This window comes from Capra hircus, chromosome 17 (assembly GCF_001704415.2).
Source record: "Capra hircus breed San Clemente chromosome 17, ASM170441v1, whole genome shotgun sequence".
NCBI classification, from domain to species: domain Eukaryota; kingdom Metazoa; phylum Chordata; class Mammalia; order Artiodactyla; family Bovidae; genus Capra; species Capra hircus.
The window spans coordinates 59,480,144-59,504,960 of NC_030824.1; the positions used below are offsets into that span (position 1 = coordinate 59,480,144).

The window sequence follows — 24,817 nt, forward strand, 5'->3', positions numbered from 1 at the left end:
TCACTTTGCTATATATCAGATACTACCACAATGTTGTAAATCTATACATATATATATAGTTATATATATATAGTTGAAATAGAGTTGATTTATATATATATATGGATATATATATATATATATATGGATATATATGGACCCTTTTTCTCAAATAATGCTTAAGCAGCGAAATTACAACATTTGACTGTTGTTGTTGCAAAACTAATTGTTCAACTCTCCCCTCAGGTTTTATGGTTTTGCTGCTATTTACTCGCTAGTGTCTAATTCTTTGGGGCCCCATAAACTGCAGCAAGCTAGGCTTCCCTGTCCTTCACCATCTCATCGATTTTGCTCAAACTCATGTCCATTGAGTCCATGATGCCATGCAACCATCTCATGCTCTGTCACCCCCTTCTCCGCCTGCCCTCGAGCTTTCCCAGCACCAGGATCTTTTCCAGTGAGTCAGCTCTTCCCATCAGGTGGCCCAAGTATTGGAGTTCAGCATCAGTCCTTCCAATGAATATTCAGGGTTGATTTTCTTTAAGATCGACTGGTTTGATCTCTGCAGTCCAAGGGACTCCCAAGAGTCTTCTTTAGCACCACAGTTTGAAATAATCAATTCTTCAGTGCTCAGCTTTCTTTTTGGTCCAGCTCTTACACCTATATGTGACTACTGGAAAAACTACAGCTTTGACCATACAGACCTTTGTCAGCAAAGGGATGTCTCTGCTTTTTGATACACTGTCTAGCTTTGTCATAGCTTTCCTTCCAACAAACAAGTGTCTTTTAATTTTGTGGCTGCAGTCACTGTCTGCATTGGTTTTGGAGCCAAAGAAAATGAAGTCTGTCACCATTTCCATTTTTTCCCTATCTATTTGCCATAAAGTGATGGGGTCAAGATGCCATGATCTTAGTTTTTTGAATGTTAAATTTTAAGCCAGCTTTTTCTCTCTCTTTTTTCACCTTCATCAAAAGGTATACAATATAGATGAGAAATTAAAATCGTGGAGTGGAAAATAAAATAGTCCAGATGAGACCCCAGTTTAACAGGTGAAAAGTATTTTAAGATGACCACGGGTTTTCAGAAGTTTCAAAAGTAACTATAAAGACTATCAGTAACCAAAGGTGAAGACCAACACTTGTTTTGTGACATAGCGCTCAATATAACAGGTTATAGAAGAAAAGATTTTTCCCTGAAGTTTTATCTCTTTGGTTATATTAAAACACAATGTAATTTTGTAGAAACTATCTTATAAACATGTTAAGGGATACATTTATTTAACTGTTTAGGCTTAGGCTAGGTCTGCTGCTACAAGGCAAGACAAATCATCCCATTGTTTCCTACTGGTTCTAAACAAGGTTCACAGCAGACTCAAGCAATTAAATAATCAAAATGAGCTGAACAAAAGGGTACAGAGTTGGTGTGCTCCAAACAGACATTAAATTGAATCGTTACATATCTCTTTTTTGTGTGTTCAAGCATCTGCTTCTTTCCAGTGATTGTTTGGAAAAGAAAAGTTTAAGGGATAGCTAGGTTGATCATCCACAGGACAGTTATCAACCTTCATTTGAAGGGACCACAACGCTCACAGGTTGCTTGCTTGACTCATGGCTGGCCCTGCCTTCCTAGAGTATATATCCATATCCTTCTTATAAATATGTCTGTCCCAATCATTCATCCAGTGAAGACTGCAGTGCACTTAATTTATTTTGTTCGGAACCTTACACTTCACTGGTGTTGGTGTTTTGATATTTAATTAATTAATTATTTAATATTCGATGATTACTATATTGGCAATGATAATTACATAATGAAGATCCATTTTCAATGCATTAGACATTCTAAGTGCCTTTGGAACAATAATTTTACCTTTTAAAACATCACCAGTTATATGTATTTACAACTGAAATACAGATAGGAACAAATCAGAATTTGACACAATCTATGTTTACTACTGGGCTTCCCTGGTGGCTCAGCAGTAAAGAATCTGCCTGCCGATGCAGGAAATGCAGGTTCGATCCCTGGGTCGGGAAGATCCCCTGGAGAAGGAAAGGGCAACCCAATCAAGTATTCTTGTCTGGGAAATCCCATGGACAGAGTAGGCTGGAGGGCTACAGTCCATGGGGTTGCAAGTGGGTCGGACACACCTGGACTAAACAACAATAACAACAATATTTACTACTACTATTACTACTACATAGTAATACTATGTATTACTACTACATAGTTAATACGACTACTACAAAATTATTTAAAAGCTATATCTTGGATATAAGGTAACATACCAAAAACCAAGGCCATAACTTTGATAACTTTTCTTATTCTTACTCTATCTTGGCTAAATATAATGCAGTGCTTAAATGGAGTACACAACGATCACAATATGATGACTGAATGCCATATCATATATTTTCCATGGAAAAATTTGTATCACAAGTTGTTTATGTATATTTTTGTTCAATGTTTCTGTTTTAAATGAAACACTGGGAATATTGTTTTTGCACCTGATCGTTTATCCAGATGTGTTCAAAGGAGAGATGATGTCTTAATGGAAGAAGCATAAAATGGAAACTTTCCTCAAAGAAGATATCTGGAAAGGTTACAGTGAACCACAGTCACTGAAGCGTACTGTCTATGTGCTCTCTGCTTTTTTAACCTGTGAGAGGTGACCTGATTTTCCCCTCTCATTCAAGGTCATCACCAAACTTTCAGAAAATCAAAAACGTAAAATAATATGGAGGAGGAACAGACAAAAGAAGAGTTTAGGTGCAAGTTTAAAAATACCACCTTGGCTTAAAATAACTTATGATGAAAGGGTCACTTAAGAAGGGCACTGCTTAAAATTTAAGCAGGCAGTAATGGAAAGCGACAGACCTCAAACAATTTAAGTCTTTCACAGTTGAGTGAATTCACAGTGACAGCAAGACAAGGATGTGCAAACTTACCTCTGCAGGACCTTGGCCGTGGCTTCATAGGCTCTCCCCAGGCTGAGATCATCATCCAGGTCTGTAGAGATTTTGCCGTAAGTGTTGAGGACCTATGGGGAAAGAGCAATACATATTAAACATATAACATGACCAGATTCACTGATGTTTCATTTCAAAACAGAAAAGATCCAAATTAATAGCTGTTTTTCATGTCACCATAAAATTTTTTTATTAAAATTTCATGTTGGTTTGGTTTATTTTTATCTATTGTATTACTCGTTTCACAGCAATCTCTTTGAGCCTTGACAGTGAAGTCTTACTTTTGTAAAAATAATTCTTTTCCTGCACAATCCAAAATCTTCCAATTGATATAACTTAGCTGTGAATAAATAACTGAATGGGTTACAACATTATTTGAAAATATAGGACTATTATCTTAGGTAATATAAGGCAGATTATAATAGTCTACTAGGGTAGGTTAAATATCACTTCTCTTCCTATAAATAGCTGTTTGAAAAGCATGATTTTAGGTGCCAGGTAATTTCTAAATCTATCATTTTATTAGAGGCATATCTCACAGTTTGTACACGTGTTCAGAATACACTAAAACTATTTCTTACAAATGTACTTCATTACCAACAATCTCTTCAATAATCAAAAGATTATGGCTGCCACAGCCCAGAGTATGATCCTAATTTAACACTGACAGCTGCATGGTATGATTTTCCTTTTTATTCTATTTCCTTTCCAAGGGCTAGAAGAGGGAAAATAAAATTCCTTCTTCTTCCTTGATTGTTACTTGACCCAACCTATTACACACATGAAGACACAGGAAATCTCCAAAGACCTCTATGGAAATCCTTTTTGCACATTTTCTGAGAAAGAATTAGTGAAAGTCATTTGACAGTGTTGAGAGAGAGTCAGCATGAGGGAAGATGGACATTCAGGATGTGTCTTCAGCCTGAATTAGGCATCTTAGAAAGTTTGCATGTTAGAGACAGTGTTGATATCCATCTTTACTTTCTTAAAGTTAATATTTAGGAAATAATTTTAGTGAGGCCATCGTGATACCTCCTAATTTGTGTGTGTGTGTGCGTGTGTGGTTTACTAGTGACTGTTTGAAATAATACTGATATTAAAACTTACTGACGCATCTGGACCCGGTATTGTAATTTCTGTTAAACCTGCAAAGTTCAACAATTCAATTCTTATTTTTAAGCCTCTTAGTAAGTCTTGTATGAACCTGAGAATTTTCTGTTCACTCTGTCCTACACAAATGACAGCACTTAGACTGTCTGATATGACATGACATAGAGCTTTCTGAGTTAAAGGACAGAATCTTTGAATTTTGTGAATTTATAGGAGACTTTATTAAATCCAAACATCAAAATATTTAGAAAGAGACTGTCTAGTGTCTCTTTTGGCCTATACATGTTTTATACGACATTCTAGAAATTTAAAGATCAAATATTACTATGTTTTTGGGTCAAAAACAATTTATTCAGTAAATATTGTTATTGGATGCCAGTGCTGTGATAGACACTGCATGCTTGCGTGCCAAGTTGCTTCAGTCGTGTCTGACTCTGTGACCCCATGGGCTATTATATATAGCCTGCCAGGCTCCTCTGTCCATGGAATTCTCCAGGCAAGAATACTGAAGTATGGTTGCCATGCCCTCCTCCAAGGGAATCTTCCCGACTCAGAGATCGAACCTGGGTCTCCTGCAGCTCAGTGCTGCAGGTGGATTCTTTACCGCTGAGCCACTGGGGAAGCCCTCTATTAGACCCTGGAAAATCTTACAGAAAAGAGAGCATGCCTACAGACCTTCAAGGGATTTACAGTCTAGTGGTACAGAGGTTTGCACTGATGCAACTGTCTGAATTAGTAATGACTGAAGACAAGTTTCTCCATGGCTTCAGCCGCTTATCCTGCACCATGCTCCCATGTCCCTGGTCACTGTGAACCCGGAAGCAGTAATGTAACATCTGGAAGTACCCAGCATTATCTTAGGACTGTGCCTCCTTTGACCATGGTTAGGAGGGTAGATGTCCAAGAAAGGATAGGTAAACACTTCAGTATTGACGGCTCCTCTCCCACACAAGTATGCAGCACTCCCAGGGAAAAGCTGGGGCAAATACCAGCTCAGCCTGGGCTTCTAGTTTTGACCTTGGACTTGACTTTACAGAAGCTTCCTCATGGAACACGATGGGGTTGGCTGGAATGAACACTCAGCTTAGAGTAAGAAGACTGGGATGCAAGATGTACTTCTACTACACCCAACACATCTGGCCCAAGAAATCTCCCTGAGAAGCTTTCCTCAGAAGCAAAAATGAAAACCTCCCTCTGAGAGGTGTGAGATAATACAGAGAGCCATTTGAACTTGGGATGAGAATTTTCTGGGACTCTGTTAACCAGCCATCAGTGAAGAGCTCTCAGAGAACCCCTCCTCAGAGTAAAGACAACACATTCTATTTGTGACTTGAGAGAGTTCATCACTCAGCTTAAACACTTTACCTAAAAATCGGAAATATACAGACAGTGGGAAAAATATAGTTCATTACTGGCCCAAAGGGGAATACATACATATATGTATACACACACACACACACATATATATATAACATACACATATATGGTATGTAAAAAATAACATTATAAATTGCGTAGAAAATAACTGTTGGTGGGAATGTAAATTGGTGTAGCCACTATAGAAAATAGTAGGGAGGTTCCCTAAAACACTAAAAGTAGAGCTATCATATGATCCAGCAATCCTACTCCTGGGCATATATCCAGAAAAGACAAAATCTATCATTTAAAAAGATACATGCACTCCAATGTGCACTGAAGCACTGTTCACAACAGCCAAGACGTGGAAGCCACCTAAACGTCCATCGACAGATGAATGGGTAAACAAGATGTGGTATATGTGCACAGTGGGATACTACTGAGCCACGAAGAATGAACCAATGCCATCTGCAGCAACGTGGATGACCCTAGAGATTAGCATACCAAGTGAAGTAAGTCAGACAAAGATAAATATTATAGGATATCAGTTATATGTAGAATCCGAAAAATAATACAAAAGTGTCTACGTACAAAATAGAATCAGACTCACAGACACAGAAAACAAACTGTTAATTATCAAAGAGGAAAGGGAGAGATAAATTAGGAGTACAGGATTAACAGATGCACACTGCTGTACATAAAACAGATAAGCAACAAAGGTTTATTTGGGGACACTGTTCAGTATCTTGTAATAGCTTATTATGGAAAATAATCTGAAAAAAGGTATAAAACTGATTCACTTTGCTGTATATCTTAAACTAACAACATATTGTAAGTCAATTATTCTTCAATTTTAAAAATGAATATTAAATACCTCAAAAAAACTCAAATTGTGTAGAAAATAAAGATGTGTTATATTGACCTTACAGTAAGTTATGTTACCTGCTTTTTAACTAAGGTACAATTTGCAAATTAATGAATATTGATTAACTTAAATCACTAGACAAATAGTGGAGTCTTCTTTACAAAGAATACTTTAAGTGAGAAAATACAGTGTGGAAATCTGAAGGATCCACTGTATTTGATTGAATATTCCTGTGGCATGTAATTTGTTGGAAACATATCTAGTGTCTGGAAGGTTAAATTCTGTCATCACAAATCAAAGAGAAGAGAAGAGAAAAAAGAATATCAGGTGCAAAGTATTTTGATGCATTCAAAACTCATTGTCATGGTGGTCATTTAGTCGCTAAGTCTAGGGGAAGGGAAATTCATAGTTTTTGTCTTTTCTACTTTCTAGGCAGCTCAGTGTGTTTGATGAAAGTGCCACATCAAAGATGATGCAGTTGGCTGCATGGCTTCCCATCATTCCAAGATTTCAAGGTTTAATGCTTAGGGAAAGGAGGGGAAATAGTTTTCTGTCTCCTTCTGGCATGGCACAGAGCATGCACAACTCAAACTAATACAGATCCGTGGCATGAAATTTAAAATGGGCTTCTGCACTCTGGCTGGTGACCCAAACTGCCATTGTTTCTGTAGGAAAACAACCCATGGAAAATGACATTGAAAATAAGTTACAGCATCTAGCCCATCTGAGATGGAAATTTTGTAGCTTTTCAAAAATTTCAGTAAACTCCACTTCTTTTATTTCACATCTTTAGTATTTTTTTCTATATATATATTTCTTTCTCCACTTACTACCTTCCCCCTACTACTCTCTTCCTTAGTTAATGCAATACTTGAAACCTGTTGGGACTTTTACTCTGAAGGCATCGACCAGGCTTTGGAAGGGCCTTATGGGAAATTAATCCAATCTCCCTCTGGGTGCTCAAATTTTCTTTAAATACCTTACACTCGAGTCAGACAGGCTTACTACTGAGCTAAGTGACATGTGTCAAGTGGCTTAGTATCTGTGAGTTTTATTTCCTCGGGTGTAAAATTGAAATGAATAAATTCTACCTTGAAAAGATGTTATAAGGTTCTTCTACTAAGGATTTGAATGAAGCACCTGCTTAGTTTTCCCAAGTCTTATCTAACTGAGCGGTTCCCAAACGGGGGTTGTTTGCCTCATAGGGGATATTTGGCAATGTCTGGACATGTTTTAGGCTGTCATAATTGGGAGAAGCCAGGGATGCGGCCCAACAGCCTATAATTCACATGATATACCCCCTTCTCCCATGATAAAGAAGTGACCAATTCCAAATGTAAATAGCACTGCCACTGAGAAATTCTCATCTAGTCTTTGCTTGAACAATTTTCCTGATGGGAGACTATCCTCCTGTGAGACTAGGCACTGAATCATTGGAGAGTTACGTGAAAAAAATTTTTTCGTTAAGTTCAATCAAAATCTATGACTCTGCCTGCTAGCCAAGGTTGTGTTTTGTGGGACAAGATAAGTCCATTCCTCTTTCATGTGATGGTTCTTCCAATACCGGAAAGAGCCATTTTTCCCCCTTAAAGCCTCCAAACTCACAGAGGCATCCAGGATACTCCCAAACAAGTGAGGCTGAAACCCCAACAGTTTTGCTCAACACTTGAACATTTTATTTCAAATTCTGTCTACAAGTCTAAGGGTTCTAGAAGAGCTTAAATAAACCGAACTGCACCAAAATACATTTATAAAACCACAACAGGGGTCCATCGGACTTGTCTGTAAATATGAAGTTATGAGCCCATTGCCTGGGGTGCATTTTTTTAAATCTTTTTCTTCCTTGCCCACCATAAAAAGGCAGCAGAGCAAACATTTTGTTATACAGCCCTACACAAAACCAAAATTGTGCCATTTCATAACAAAGGTGCAGCACTGAGCTCTACACTGTGCATTACTTTGAAGAGAAAAAGGAAATGATACAGATTTATTCTTGTGCAATAAGAAATACAGAAATAAAAAAAATCAAGTTTGCCATCTTGAGCTTGAAATCATTGTCAAATCTTATCGGAAATACATTTATTCTGATTTCTGGCAATCTAACCCCCTTTAGCCATTTCACAGTTGGTGAGCAGAAAGGATGTTTCTGCCTCATTTACAGCGTCTGAACATGATTCAGACAATCAACTGCAACATTAGTCAAAGAAATCAGTGGCTAATGATTTCTGACAAGCGCTGCAGTAACAGGCTGAGGACCAGACTGGGCATCAACGACACTGAGAGCATTTTACTAGGGACAGCAATAGGCGATGGGAGAAGACGATAAAAATGAGGTAAACATACTGTTTCCCCATCACCTAAAGGCTCTTGTACACTTTCTGCAAAGGCATAGTATCTGACATGCAATAAACACAGTAATCTTTTGCTGCAAATATGTTATATTGAATGAACACTGAGGACAATCAAGTGTGCGGCTCTGCAAACAATAACACACGAAAGTAGTTAAATATTTTGCATTCCGCTGAAAATATAGCCTTAAGTTAGGAGTAGTCTAGCTTTACTATTTTTATGGATCATTTGGACTGTGTGTGCTTTCTCCCTGAAATGCATTACTCTTTATTTAAACTGTTACACACCGACTGTTTACATCACCTGACACAGAAAGGGAAGGCTGATGGCCCAGTGCAGAAAGAACCGAGTGTTAAAAGACATGAGTTCTTGCTTCTCTTAGCCCCTGAGCTCAGAGTGTGACCTTGGACAGGTCACTTGGTTACCTTGAGCTTCAGTTTCCAAGTCTGAAAGATAAAGGGGTAGGACCAAAGGATCTAGAATTCTCCGTTCCAAAACTATGATTTTGATTTTAGACTATGTTGATATATTAAGTAGTTGAGGATATGTCCTTATTATTTTCAATCATTTATCTTTGGGTTCAAAATCCCTGATGAATTTATCTTTTGTTTAATTTTTTTAAAACAAGAGAAACAAAATGATAAGTCATTTCATTCACTTGAAATTTTATTTTCAACCTTTCTCCCTTATTTGAAAAATACTGCATATCCTTAATGAACTGCTTTAAAAAAAATATCCCTACCATGGAGTAAGTGATAATAAGAAAGGCTAAATCTACAAAGCTTTTGGTTCATATTAAATAGTGACTGTTACATATACAATGATCAGTGCTGCTCAAAGATAGTAAACATTTTTATACCTTGAAATATTCAAAAATTGGATGAAAATTCACGATGAATTTCACTTAAATTCATAAACTGAATTAGAATTGCTGGTTAATCTCTCACATATTAGAGTTTACATTGCATTTTCAAAAGCTGTAAGGGTAAAAATGAATCTCAAAAATTTCCAAGAATTTCCCTTCACTAAAAGCTCTCGATATATACATTCAATATACAGATGACCCTCAAAACAATGAAACAGAAATACACTTACAAACAAAAGTTTCCTCAGTAGTAAATTGGAACATATTACTTAAAACTGTCATTTTCTAAATCAATCAATATATGTGTGTACTATATTAACAAGAGACATGTTCACAAAGAATTTTTATTCTAATTCTCAATGATTATTTTCTATGTGGTAAATTAGAAACCATGGAAACATTTATCTTGGACAGCCCAATCATGGTGTGAGTTATATTTATAGCTCCTTAAAAAGAAAATTTCCCTGCCCTTTATTTCCTGCTTGGGAAATCCACCGGAGGTTTTGCTGTATATTTTGTAGAAGGCCCTGACCAAAGGCATCACTGAGGCGGCCAGACATGAAAAGCTCTATTCAGTGGAAGAATAGAGTGATCAGTTAGCTCAGTCATGTTCTCTTAGGAAATTCAGGAACACCACACAGAGGGTAATGGCAGAAGTGAGGAGGTGCTCAAAGACCACCAAGAATGTGGTCAAGTCACGTCAACAGAGTGGGTCAGACAGACGACTACTGCTAAGAGGGTGATAAGGAAACTGAGCCCCTCTTCTTCCAGGACTCCTCCAGTTCCCGAGAGTCTTTCAGTTTGTGAAGCCAACTGTCCACTGACCCTAGGGACTCACGGGCTATGATCTCCCTTCTGGTCACGGGAATCTTTACCGTCAATGACTTACCAGAGGTCCACTGCATGAGCCTCTTTCTTGCACTCAAAGGAAAAAACTGAGAAGTACTGAGAAGTAAAAGAGTTCTGTGGAACTAAAGTGGCAAGTAAATAACTTCAAGCCTTTCTCCCCTTCCATGTTTATCAGTGAAAAACAATACAGGCAGATTCTTTCTACAGCAAGAGTTGATGCAGGTTATATAAAATGATTAGAGATTTCACTGTCAGAAAAGATTTGAGGGGAAAATTTTGCATATTTTTCAAACTAACAAAGTCTCCAGTTCCACTCATTGGAAAAGACCCTGATGCTGGCAAAGACTGAAGGCAAAAGGAGAAGAGGGTAGCAGAGGATGTGATGGTTGGATAGCATGATCGATTCAATGGACATGAACTTGGGCAAACTCCAGGAGATGGTGAGGTACAGGGAGGCCTGGCCTGTTGCGTCCATGGGGTCACACAGAGTTGGACAGGACTGAGCACACACACACAATTGTTGAATGAATGTGGTCGAGTTTTGGAAGGTACTGGTAATACAGTAACTGCAGGAGCATTAGGACAACAATGTTCATAGAAGGATGAAAAGGGAGTGTGCAGAATGATTGTGTTATGATAACATTACCAGCCATTTCAGTTCTCTGCTCTTTATGGAGACTAAAGAGGGTGGTGGCAAACAGAATCAAATGAAGAGCCCATCAATTTTAATTTGGCCAAACAGGTACTGTCACTTTGCCCATGCAGAAATGGCAACATGTATGTCTTACTGGAATGTGCAGGACTCTGGAAACCTCCCTCCAGCCACAAAGACCTCCTGCTGTCAGGAGTCAACTCAGATCTCTCCATCTCCCTGCCCCTCTGCCTGTACTGCTCTTTCTGATTTCATGCACAACTCTTCTGGTGGGCAGACACACACATACACACACACATACAACACACATACAGACACACACACACACACACACACACACACACACTCTGCTTTGTTCTGTTTCACCGCTGAGTAAAGCACCATATGTATCTACTTAATAATGTTTCTCTCTCCAATTAGATCACAGGTGCCACAAGATCAGGAATGATATCTGTTTTTCTCTCTGTTGTACCCTTAGCTCCTAGTCTTATGATAATGTAGTGAAGAGACGCAGGTTTGATCCCTGGGTCAGGAAGATCCCTTAGAGGAGGAGATAGCAACCCACTCCAGTATTCTTGCCTGGGAAATCCCATGGACAGAGGACTCTGGTAGGCTATAGTCCATAGGGTTGCACAGAGTCAGACACAATTGAGCACACACACAATTGTTGAATGAATGTGGTAGAGTTTTGGAAGGTCCTGGTAATACAGTACCTGCAGGAGCATTAATGTGGATATAATGAGCTTTTGTATTATATAACATAATATTATATATAAATATTTACTTGGCTCAAAGGAAATAAGCTCATATATTAAGTATTATATAATATTAATATATTACATATAATGTATATCAGAGCTTAATATATATTAATTATATTGTATAATGTTTTGCCTTATAACTCACTCAATAAGGAAAAAATACAGCACTTTAAAACTATGGTAAATAGAAAGCATGTGAACATTTTTAGCTAACAGCCATCCTGGAGAGTTCAAATATCATAACAGCAAACAAGTCAGACTCCTAAAGGAAGATTCAAATGACTTTTTTTTTGTTTTGCTGTGCCAACGTGGCTTGTGAGATTTTAGTTCCTCAACCAGGGATTAAACCTGGGGCTGCAGCAGTGAAGGCTATGAGTCCTAACCACTGGAAACTCCAGGGAAGTCCCTGTATGACATTTTAAAATGACAAGAATTCCCCTATCTAAATGTGTGCCTATTTAATCCGGTCACATTTCTAAATAAACAACTTCCCCTCTTTATGAGCCCAAGTGGAATTTAGCGAGGAGGCAGATTAGACGCTGAAATCATGTTAGATTCGTCATGGTATCTTGAGTCATTCTTCCTGCCTGTAGAAGGACTTTAGATCACTTTTCCCATCTCTTTTAATCTAGACAACTACAGTTTCTACTCTAAAAGCAACAAGTCAGTGAGCTGAGCAGTGAAAAGCCACTAGCTCAGTGACACAGCAAGCTCCTCAGCTTCCCCTGAAATGGCCACTTACCAACCTCCCTCCGTTGGACCATTTTGCACAAAACGGTTTCTGGTTCCACAGGGAAGGCTCACGGAGGGTTCTATATTAGCAAGTGACGACCTGGAATGTTTTAATAAACACTGATGCTGTGACAATTTCTGTATTTCTGCATGAACCAATTACCACTAGGAGATTTGTCTTTCCCGTGGCGGAAAAACCATCATCTATTCATAATCCCCCTTACTAGATTTTTTCCTCATTTAAGGCTGGATTCAATAAAATTTCATTCTGGTTCCCCCTTCTCAGAAATCCATAAAAGCTGTGAGAAAACATTTTGAGCATATTGTCTCTGTACAATTTGATATCCTTTCCACCACAGGCCATTACTCTGCTAAACTCAGTAAACCCTAATTTAGATCCACAGTGTAATGCTTTCCTATCTGGCTGCGTGAACACGTTTCTTGAAAATAAAACATGGTAGGAAAGTCTTCCTCTGAAGGCTTGCACACAGAGGAAGCTTCATCTATTTCCCTTTCACCATGAGAGAAGAGACGAGAAAACAATTTATGAGTCATTTCCATTCTGACAGATGTGACAATGATGGGAAATGCAATGCCTGCCAAGAGCTTTTATCAACTAGGTTATAACGACGAGTAATAAGTGTAAATAATAAATGGCTGGAATCTTAGGGGAAACGGTGGCAATATGAAACGATGTTTGGTCCTTCGGATGGGGGCTCTGTGACTCTTGGAATTCCCTGCCTTCCCAGTAGAGTTTTGGCCTGACAATAAACAACAGTTTAGTACTTTATCTAATCCTAGCCAGGAGGTGAGTTCAACAGCAAGCTTTTGCAGATGTTCACATCCAATAATCTCTCCATAATTGATGAAACAGGGAGGTCAGATGTAATGGCTGCTGCTATTCCAGCAACAAATAAATGGTTATTGACAAAGCAAGCCAGCGTGGTGCAGAGCACAGAGCAGTGACAGGCGGGCGGCGAGGCTGAGCGGAGGCCGGGAGGACGATTCGGATTTCTCGGCAGGCGAGCTGAGCGGCAGGAGGGCCACACTGACACACAAACAGATGCAGGGGCCTTGGAGAAGAAAAGGGAGGGTGCTGAAGCATGCACGTGCGTGCACACACACACACACACACACACACAAAGAAGAAGACAGTTGGAGGCAGAGAAGAAAAGGTTAAGTGGGCAAGGCTGGGGACCCAGGTAAGTTCAGATGTGTGGTTCAGAAATGCCTTTGAATATGCGTGTTGTGGCCCAGCTGGCTGGCTGGCTTTCATCACAGTGGGTCTTTGCCCACATCGCTGGCTGTCACTCTGTGCTGTCGGGATGACTCGACCACCAAAGTGGATGCATGGGACACCTTGGTGCCCAAACCTTCCCACTGAGGGATATTCACTGATATTCCATTTAACACTGCAGATGCCATTTTCCCCTATATATTAAAAAAATCTAGGAAAATCATGTATGCAATTTTAGTATTTTCAGATAAGCCAAAATTGCATAATTGTGCAGCTGCCCAGTTTCTTAAGACTGAGACTAATCCTGAAATACATGCTGCCTAAATTCAAATTAAGTGCTAAGGACTGTGAGTGGGAGGCAAAGTTTTCTTTAACAGTAAAAAGACAAACGTGACACTCTAGTCACCTCAACCTAGGCAGAGAGGAGTATAACAAATGCAATAATCGAGTATACTTTTATTGACTGAATAAAATTCAAGATATTTAAATGTAAATAAACAGCTGAAATCTTACATTTCTACTTCAGTGCTAAAAAATAATGTTTTTTACACAGTTTTCTATGTAATATAAGATGAAGAATGGTAGAAGGAAATGGTGCTTATTACTGCTATAGGTAGCCATAAAGAGGCTTGGGACAGAGCTGTTTTAAATATTAATAGTCTGAAAATCACTTAAATCAATTTAACACTCTTCAGTGGTTTATTTAGAAGTGTGATTTATTTTATACTCTGCAACCAATGCCTTTGATCAGCCCTGGAAATAACATATGAGCTGAAAATAAAAAGGCAAAACAAATTGCTGCTAACATTCTTATAGGAAGTTTTAGGCTTTATAGGCTAAACTAGAAAATTACCATTATATTGGGCATTTTCAAATTATTTATTAATACCTAGAAACAGAATTATAGAGCCCCAAAGATCATTTCTGTAATCATGTTCTGGTGACTTGGCTTCTTGAGCTCTGCCATCTGCCCTGCTGGGGTCTCCCTAGTCAGCAACTTCGACCTACCCCAGACCCTAGAACCATTTCTACCCACGGTCTTCCAGGGCAGAAGCTTTGTATCAGATTGGTTTGCCACAAATTATACTTTGATTTCAAACTTTATTGAAAGTGACCGGGTTCTTGCCGTGTGCCTTGAAACCAAGTTCCCAGCAACTGCCCCAGCCTTCGGAGCTGCATCCCTGCCTTCTTACCTGAATCTCTGCCTTGGTACCTGGTCGGGTCCCTACTTGCTGTGAGTCTGGAGACCTTCCTTACCACCATCAGCACACTCCCATCAGAAGTTCCACTCCTAAACCCCAGTCCCTGTGACCTGGTGCTTGTCACTTGCCAATGGCAGTCACTACCATTGATTGACTTTAATTGGCTTCCTGGGAGGCGCTAGTGGTAAAGAACCCGCCTGTCAATGCAGGAGACATAGGAGATGTAGGTTCTATCCCTGGGTCAGGAGGATCCCCTGGAGGAGAGTAAGGCAACCCACTCCAGCATTCTTGCCTGGAGAATCCCAAGGACAGAGGAGCCTGGCGGGCTACAATCCATGGGGTCACACAGCGTTGGACACGACTGAAAAGATGCAGCATCCACGCACCATTAATTGAGCAAAAACTACGTGTGCCGTATTTTACAGTTTTGATATACTTGATTTTCATAGAGCCCTCTGAGACAAATAGTAATAGTCCCATTGCACAAATGAGAAATAGGAAGTGCAGAGAGGTTAACTCGCGCTAGTATACACAGTGCTAGAGTAGGAAGAGAAGAAAGGAAGTTGAACTGGGTTTATTGGACTTAAAATCCTGCCTTTTCTCTTCTTAAGCACTGTGATAGGTCTGCTGCCGGGTAACCCTGAGCATGGTCGTGCTGACCTAGACCTCACAGCTTACTGTCTCCTGGCACCATTCCCACAAGATATCCTCCACTCACCTACAGGGGCACCCACTCCCCGGTATCCAATGTTCTAGATGTTAACCTCATGCTTGCCCAGTTACAGCTTTGTCTATCACTAGATGCTACTTTTCACCACATGGCTAATGACAGTACTTGGTACTAATTAACCCTCCTTATCTTTTTCTTTTTTTGGGGTGCACCACATGGTTTGCAGGATCTTAGTTTCCTGATCAGGGATTGAACCTGGCCCTCTACAGTGGAAGCACAGAGCCCTAACCACCAGGCCACCAGAGAATTCTTCACACTGAGTATTTCCTGTGTCTCTCCTCTGCCTGAGTGACCCACTTTTCACCCAGACACAAACCACATCACATTACAATGCCCACAAAGCGTTCTGTGATCCCACCTTTACCTGTCTGACTTTAGCTCTTTTTCCTCTGCTCCCCTTTTGCTTCTCCTCAGCCTAACTGGCCCCAAGCCTCTGGGGCATGTTGCTGCTTTGAGGATTTAATCCTGACCATCACCCTTGCTTGGAATGTCCTTCTCTCACCTGCGTGACTAACTCTCTCACTTGCTTCCAGTCTTCCGGCCAATGTCAACCTCTCAGCAAGGCCTCTGATCATCTATTTAAATTTCCTCCCACCTACCACTTGCTTTGGCACGCCTGAATTATTCCTTTGTATTTTTTCTTTATTCCTCTATGGCTTATGATGGTCTAATGAACTATCAATTGTTCATTTTATTTCATGTTCCTTGTCTTTCTCTGCTGGGATGGAAGCTCCGTGAGGACAAAAACCTTTGTCTGTTTGGCTGTTGATGTATTTCAAGTGCCTGGAGCAGGATTTGGCAATAGGTGCTCTGAAATGATTTCCTGGATGAAAATGTCATAGACTTCTCTTGAGACTACACATATTAACTAATTTAATCTCCCCAATACCCACAGGTAGGCATTATTGTTATTATTATTACCATTACTACTTTTTTCTTAAAGATGAGGAAACTGAGGCACAAAGAGGTGAAGCCACTGGGCCAAGATCATACAAGTGGTAAGTGATCAAGGAAACACAGTGGACCCAGGTCACCTGATTTCAGAGGCAGTGTTGTTACCCGGCCCTCTCTCCCATTGTTACCCGGCCCTCTCTCCCACAAGGCTCCCTGACAGTACCACGGTGCAGACGGGGCTCCAAGTTCCGGTTCCTTTCGGGACCACCTGTCCTGGTGTCAGCCAAGATTATAAGAGCAACGTTTTACAACAATGTCGTTAAGGAAACTGAACAAGGCTTAATGACTGGCCCAAGGCCAAAGTACTTGTTAACAGAACCACAACTAAAACTCAGGAAGTCTGACTCCCAGTTTGGTGGTCTTTCTGGTGCATTCAGAACTGATTTTTAAGATCAGAGTGACTGTTTGGGCAGTACTTTTCCATTCCTACACAATCTATTACAAAAAACAATTAAAAAGTCATTTTCGCTTTGCAGACTTGAGACAATTATTAATGAATATTTACGTAACATTTTAAAGGGAAAATGTTTATTTTGGTAATATCCATGATATTATAACATATAAAATGAACATCATAAACAGTCACTCTGCTGTAAGCTAATATAAGCTCATAGGGAAAATGAATATGTTTAATTAAATTTAGGGAAAAGGTATAGTTAAATCATTTGCAATATAATAATAAGGACCAATAAACCATTAACTTCTTACTATTCCATTGGAATTGTCAGCTACATGCTATATTAATAAATACCATCTTCATTTACAAAGTGAGATGTTGAGAGATTTGTCAATGATCTGCTAAGTTAGCAGTGGCAGCTGGAATAACATAATCCTTGCACTAGCCCAGCAAAAAACATAAAAAACAAAACAAAACCACTTCTACTCTTCGATACTATTCACCAGCATTTATTGAAGGAGTGTAGTATGTCAGGCATAGTTCTAAGTATTTTCTGCATATTAACCCATTTAACCTTCACCACCATCTTATGAGTACCTATTAGTACCTAACTGTTACTAATGTAATCCTTATGCTGCAGGTGAGAAACAGAAGCACAAGACAGCTTAAGCAGCTCACCCAAGGTCACAGGACTAGAAGTGGCAGGACCAGGATCTGGAATCTGGCAACGTGACTCTAGGGGCCCTGCTCTTAAAGACTACATCACACTGTGATAATGGTTGAGACAGCAACCGAGAGAACTGCAATCTACTGGAAGGACCTTGTCTCCCTCCCCCTATTTTATTTTATTCAAAAATCATAGTCATTCTGCCCTATCAGCTGTTTCAGCTGCAAATCTAGTGAAAGACACTTTTAATGCTCACCCCCTTGCATTTACTGAGAGATAGAAGATTTGTATCAGTAGCAAGAAGAGACCAGGGGTTGTAGGCATGTGTTTAAATACGCTGCTTTCGAAAAAGAATTCGATTGCTTTTTCTGTTTTACAGATGTATTAACACCAGTGCTGCTACATAGTTCACTGTCAGCTAAACAGCCAGAGGAAACAAGGCAAATTCAGCAAAGCAGGCAAGTCTTAACCCAAGAGGAACCCATGGTACCCCATTATCTATGAGCGCAAGAGGGAGATGGAAGATGAAAATGAGAGGGGAGAATTCCTGACATCTTCTCTGGAGAAGCTACAAAGCAGTGGGTCACTGCTAGCCTGACGCCACTGGACGCTACTACTTCCTGCATCCTCACACCCTCTCTTCCTAATTCTGTGCTCATCCTGAACTGGCCCAGCACTTGGGAGGTGATTTTTCTTTTTAATCATCAAGCATGATTCTATACTAATTTCTACTGGGCATGATAACAAAATATTATTTATGCCAATCACTAGTTACTTAAGCAGAACAGATGAGAATGTTATTAAAAGTGTACATGAGAGATCTGTGATGAGACTCAACAAGGGAGTTTAAAATCATCTTACTGACAACTCCCCCAGTTGCAACAGCATCAGCAGTTATGTGTGGAGCTGACTCCTCAGTCAGTCTTGACTCTGCATTTGCTGGCTTTGTGACCATGAGGAGGCCACTTAGTCTAAGTCTCAACCTTCTTCATCTGTGAAATGGGAGTACACAGGAAATACTAGTAATATCTGCCTCTTAAGGTTCTTGTGAGTATTAAATGAGGCAAAGCATATAAATAATAAGGATGAATACAGTTCTAGACACATAACATGAAAAGACACTTCGGTTGTTATTGCTCAGGATGATTCTGTTCAGTTAGGGCTCATTTGAAGTCATGGGACAAAAACCACCCCAATCTAATTTAGACCAAAGGGGAAAATAGGGACTCAAATGCTACTAGGAATTGTTCCCTTGATTTCTTACGTTGGTTTTTCTCTCTCTGTGTCAACTGTATTCTCTCAGCCCACCGTCCTCCATGGCTCTAGAAGTTCCCAGGCACAGAAGGCTGGCTCTGATTAAGCAAATATATTGGGACTTTCTTGGCAGTCCAGTGGTTAAGACTTCACCTTCCCAAGAAGGGGATGTGGGTCCAGGAACTAAGATCCCACATGCTTCACGGCCAAAGAGCCAAAACATAAAACTGAAGCAATATTGTAACAAATTTAATAAAGATTTTAAAAAAGATTCATGTCAAAAAAAACCACAAAACCTTAAAAACAAACTTTATGGGGTAAGCAATCTGACTTAGCTCATTTCAGAACCCTCTCCTAGGGATTCGCTGGGTCAAGAGGCAGTGGTGTTGGTAATATTTGTAATCCAAGGTTAGAAATGAGGCTGTAGCCAGCAAAAAGGTGGCACTTGGAATGGTGTGATGTTCTGGAAAGACACAGATGTCTTCCAAATTGCTATTAAATCCTCTGCATAGCTGCTTCTCCTCCAATGGCTTTATCTCAGTTAACAATACCATCATACTTGATTACTTGATTACTTGAACAAAAAAACCCAGATTCAACTTGGACTCCCACCCTGTCTCCATACGTTCATCTACCCAGACAGCAAAACTGTAAAATTGGGTAATATCTCTCAAATGTTGTCTATTAGGATTTATACCACCACCACCAAGTTCAAGGGCTCATCTTTCTTCACTGGAAATATTTCAGAAGAACCCCATAATTAGTCTTCCCTCCTCTACTCTTTCTTTTTGATTTGACCTACACACAACTGCCCTCTCGTCTTTCAAAACAAGTCCCTCCCCTACTCAGTGTCATCCCACCACCCAGTCTCTCCAGCCTCCCCACCCAGGCTCTCCAGCCTCCCTGCCCAAGAGCTCCACTCCCTCCGACTCACACCCCAGCGTGACTGGAATGCTTTTCTGCATTCCTCAGCCTTTACTTGAGCTGCTTTCTCTCCATTGAGGGGTCTGGAAAGGTCCCACTCAAATGTCATTACCTCCATCTTCAAATAAGATAAGGCTTCCCTGTTGCTTCTCTGGCTCTGGTTCCTGTTACAAGCACAGCATGAGTGTCTATTAGGGGCCTATTTCCTCTGTGGACAATGCAGGCTTGCAGCACAATACGAACCTACTTGAGGATGAGGAAATGGCTCAAATCTCTTACTCAACAATGTGCACCAAACTGAACTCTGAAACAAACAACAGTCTATCATCACTATACATAAAATAGGTAACAAGCACCTACCGCTCTCATTGCCATGGCCCTGGGCTCACTCCCTGGCCAGAGAATTGAGACCCTGATACGGCATGTGGTACAGCAAAAAAAAAAAAAAAAATTTAATTAAAATAAATTCTTACATTAAAAAAAAGAAACCAACAAGGTCTGCTGAATAGCACAGGGAACTATCTTCAATATCTTACAATAACCTATAATGGAAAGAATCAGGAAAAGTATATATATATATACACATATATTAATATTATATATATTATAACATAAAATCTCCCCTGGTGGCTTAACTGGTAAAGAATCCTCCTGCAGTGCAGGAGAACTGGGTTTGATCCCTGGGTTGGGAAGATCACCTAGAGAAGGGAATGGCTACCCACTCCAGTTTTCTGGCCTGGAGAATTCCATGGACTGTACAGTTCATGGGGTCGCAAAGAGTTGGAGAGGATTGAGCCTTCAATATATTCATATTATAATATATTGAACATATATGAACAGTAATGCAGTTATAATATTTGTATATACATATTCAGCCACAATATTAACATATATGCATATATAACTGTGTTATATACCCGAAACACAACATTGTAAATCAACTGTATTTTAATAAAACATTTTTAAAAAATACATAAAAATAGTCCATCATCTATATCAGTTCAGTTCAGTCTCTCACTCGTGTCCGACTCTTTGCAACCCCATGAATTGCAGCATGCCAGACCTCCCTGTCCATCACCAGCTCCTGGAGTTCACTCAGACTCACATCCATCGAGTCAGTGATGCCATCCAGCCATCTCATCCTCTGTCGTCCCTTTCTCCTCCTGCCTTCAATCCCTCCCAGCATCAGAGTCTTTTCCAGTGAGTCAACTCTTCTCATGAGGTGGCCAAAGTACTGGAGCTTCAGCTTCAGCATCATTCCTTCCAAAGAAATCCCAGGGCTGATCTCCTTCAGAATGGACTGGTTGGATCTCCTTGCAGTCCAAGGGACTCTCAAGAGTCTTCTCCAACACCACAGTTCAAGCGCATCAATTCTTCGGTGCTCAGCCTTCTTCACAGTCCAACTCTCACATCCATACATGACCACAGGAAAAACCAGAGCCTTGACTAGACGGACCTTTGTTGGCAAAGTAATGTCTCTGCTTTTGAATATACTATCTAGGTTGGCCATAACTTTCCTTCCAAGGAGTAAATGTCTTTTAATTTCATGGCTGCTATCACCAACTGCAGTGATTTTGGAGCCCCCAGAAATAACGTCTGACACTGCTTCCACTGTTTCCCTATCTATTTACCATGAAGTGATGGGACCAGATGCCATGATCTTCGTTTTCTGAATGTTGAGCTTTAAGCCAACTTTTCCACTCTCCTCTTTCACTTTCATCAAGAGGCTTTTTAGCTCCTCTTCACTTTCTGCCATAAGGGTGGTGTCATCTGCATATCTGAGGTTATTGATATTTCTCCCAGCAATCTTGATTCCAGCTTGTGCTTCTTCCAGCCCAGCGTTTCTCATGATGCATATAAGTTAAATAAGCAGGGTGGCAATATACAGCCTTGACGTCCTCCTTTTCCTATTTGGAACCAGTCTGTTGTTCCATGTCCAGCTCTAACTGTTGCTTCCTGACCTGCATACAGATTTCTCAAGAGGCAGGTCAGGTGGTCTGGTATTCCCATCTTTCAGAATTCTCCACGGTTTATTGTGATCCACACAGTCAAAGGCTTTGGCATAGTCAATAAAGCAGAAATAGATGTTTTTCTGGAACTCTCTTCCTTTTTCCATGATCTAGTGGATGTTGCCAATTTGATCTCTGGTTCCTCTGCCTTTTCTAAGTCCAGCTTGAACATCTGGAAGTTCACAGTTCACGTGTTGCTGAAGCCTGGCTTGGAGAATTTTGAGCATTACTTTACTATCATGTGAGATGACTGCAATTGTGCAGTAGTTTGAGCATTCTTTGGCATTGCCTTTCTTTGGGATTGGAATGAAAATTAACCTTTTCCAGTCCTGTGGCCACTACTGAGTTTTCCAAATTTGCTGGCATATTGAGTGTAGCACTTTCACAGCATCATCTTTCAGGATTTGAAATAGCTCAACTGGAATTCCATCACCTCCACTAGCTTTGTTCATAGTGATGCTTTCTAAGGCCCACTTGACTTCACATTCCAAGATGTCTGGCTCTAGGTGAGTGATCACACCATCGTGATTATTTTGGTCATGAAGATCTTTTTTGTACAGTTCTGTGTATTCTTGCCACCTCTTCTTAACATCTTCTGCTTCTGTTAGGTCCATACCATTTCTGTCCTTTATTGAGCCCATCTTTGCATGAAATGTTCCCTTGGTATCTCTCATTTTCTTGAAGAGATCCTTAGTCTTTTCCATTCAGTTGTTTTCCTTTTCTTTGCATTGATTGTTGAGGAAGTAATTACACTGACATAGTAATTACTTTTCTTGTTCATATGGACTTTGGCCAGATTTACTTAGGATACCAAAAGCCATAAGGCTGTATTTTTCTCCCTATTTACATTGTTTTATATTTTGTAATTTATATGATTGTCTTTTCACTTTTTCAGGTCATCTTTAAATGTCATTTATTACTTTTGAAGCATTTAATAACTTCCTTTAATATTTTGGGATAAGATGAGCTGCAGAAATGACCAACTGCTGTGATCAATACTGTGCAAGAGATTTTTACTACAAATAGTCTATATAAAACCTACTGAAAACATTAATTAAAGTCTTTAAATTTTCATGGAGTAGAAAGAAATAATAGCTTACTTTTTCTTACTACAAAAGCAATATATGCTGTTAGAAATTTTGGGGAATACAGATCCATCACTGTATTGAAAAATTGAAAATTAAAGTCATCCCCCCAAAATTGAAAATTAAAGTCATCCATTATTCCAGCTTCCAGGATAACCACTGAAAATAATTTGGTGTTTCTAGTATTTTCATACGTGGTGTGCACGTGTGCTCCATCGTGTCTGATTCTTTGGGACTCCATGGACTGTAGATGACCAGGCTCCTCTGTCTGTGGAATTTTCTAGGCAAGAATACTGGAGCAGGTTGCCATTTCTTTCTCCAGGGGATCTTCCCCACCCAGAGATAAAATTGACATCTCCAGCATCTCCTGCATTGGGAAGTGGGTTCTCTACCAGCTGAGCCACTGGGAAAGGTCCATTATTTTCATATATATGTATGTAATATAAATACATATAAGTACAGCCTTAATATACATTGTACTGTACCCCTATGTTTTGCTAAATATGGCAATAATGTTTTTATTGTTATAAAATATTTATTTTGTGTGTCATAGGGTACTCAACAATGTTTAATCAATTTGCTATTGAACATTTACTTTGTTTTTGGATTTTTCCCCCTTATAAACAACACATAGCATTGTGTATAAAAGTTACAGCTAAATTTCTAAATATATTAATAATTCAAAGAATACTATAACTAAATATTTATATACATTATTTTCTCTAGACAAATTCTTTAAATGGATAATTCCTGAGTCAGAATATATGCAAAATTATGAGTGTTCTTAAAACAGAACAAATCTACCATTTATTGAATGCTCACTAAGTGCCAAGTACATCACTATCTTGTCTCATCTCATCCTCACAGTAACTTTATCACCCCATTTTATGGGATGGAAAAGGAAGCTTAGGAGATCAAGTGATCTGCACGGGTGTATTTGACATCAGTGCTGCTCCCATAATCTGTGAAGCCAAGGGCTGCTGAGGCAGCACCTGGAACTTCCTGTCTGATGGCTGGGTTCATGGTAAAGTGGAACTGCCAGAGAATTAGTGTCCTTGGAAGACAGAGGATGGGAATTCATGGGTAAATACACCAGGTCCCTTGTTCCTCTGTTGGGATAACTGATTGGTTTCCAGAGAGTGCCAGCACGTCTGAGCTCTATTTGCCTCTAATGGCAACACACCTCTGTGGGCTCCTTCTTTTGCCTGATGCTCCTGCCGGTGGAACCTCTCCCAGATAAACAAGTTGTCCTCCAATCCATGTCTCCAAGTCTGCGACTGGGGAACCCCAGTCAAAATGTCAAGATTCTACGTCAAACAGCAGTGCAAAAATGTAAACCAGAAACTCAAAGAACACTTTGAAAGCTCTGCAAAAAATATCTGAAAATACATATTTGAGCAAGAACCATGAGACACATTCAGGTTGCAATCAAAAGCATTTTGTGACTGTTGTTTTATGTGATTTATAACTTAGCTGGTAAAGAATCTTCCTGTAATGCAAGAGACCCTGGTTCGATTCCTGGATCAGGAAGATTCCCTGGAGAAGGGATAGGCTAACCCCTCCAGTATTCATGGGCTTCCCTGGTGGCTCAGATGGTAAAGAATCCGCCTGTGATACGGGAGACCTGAGTTTGTTCCCTGGGCTGGGAAGATCCCCTGGAGGAGGGCATGGCAACTCACTCCAGCATTCTTGCTTGGAGAATCCCCATGGATGAAGGAGTTTGGTGGGCAATAGTCCATGAGGTTGCAAAGAGTCGGACATGACTGAGAGACTAAGGACAGCACATACAGTCAAATTAGCAACACTCTTTAGAGCAGGGCACACTACTGACTGTGCATGTCCCCCTGATTGTTTTTAGTACATATTTTCCCCT

The 24,817-nt window shown here is 39.9% G+C and overlaps 1 protein-coding gene across 1 annotated transcript in view; it reads right to left on the bottom strand.

Moving 5' to 3' along the window:
- TTC29 (tetratricopeptide repeat domain 29) overlaps positions 1–24,817 on the bottom strand; it is a 259,564-nt gene that overhangs the window by 131,479 nt on the left and 103,268 nt on the right. The window contains exon 9 of the mRNA XM_005691202.2: positions 2,926–3,017. Coding sequence (XP_005691259.1) covers positions 2,926–3,017 — 92 coding nt within the window. The remainder of the gene's footprint in view (positions 1–2,925; positions 3,018–24,817) is intronic.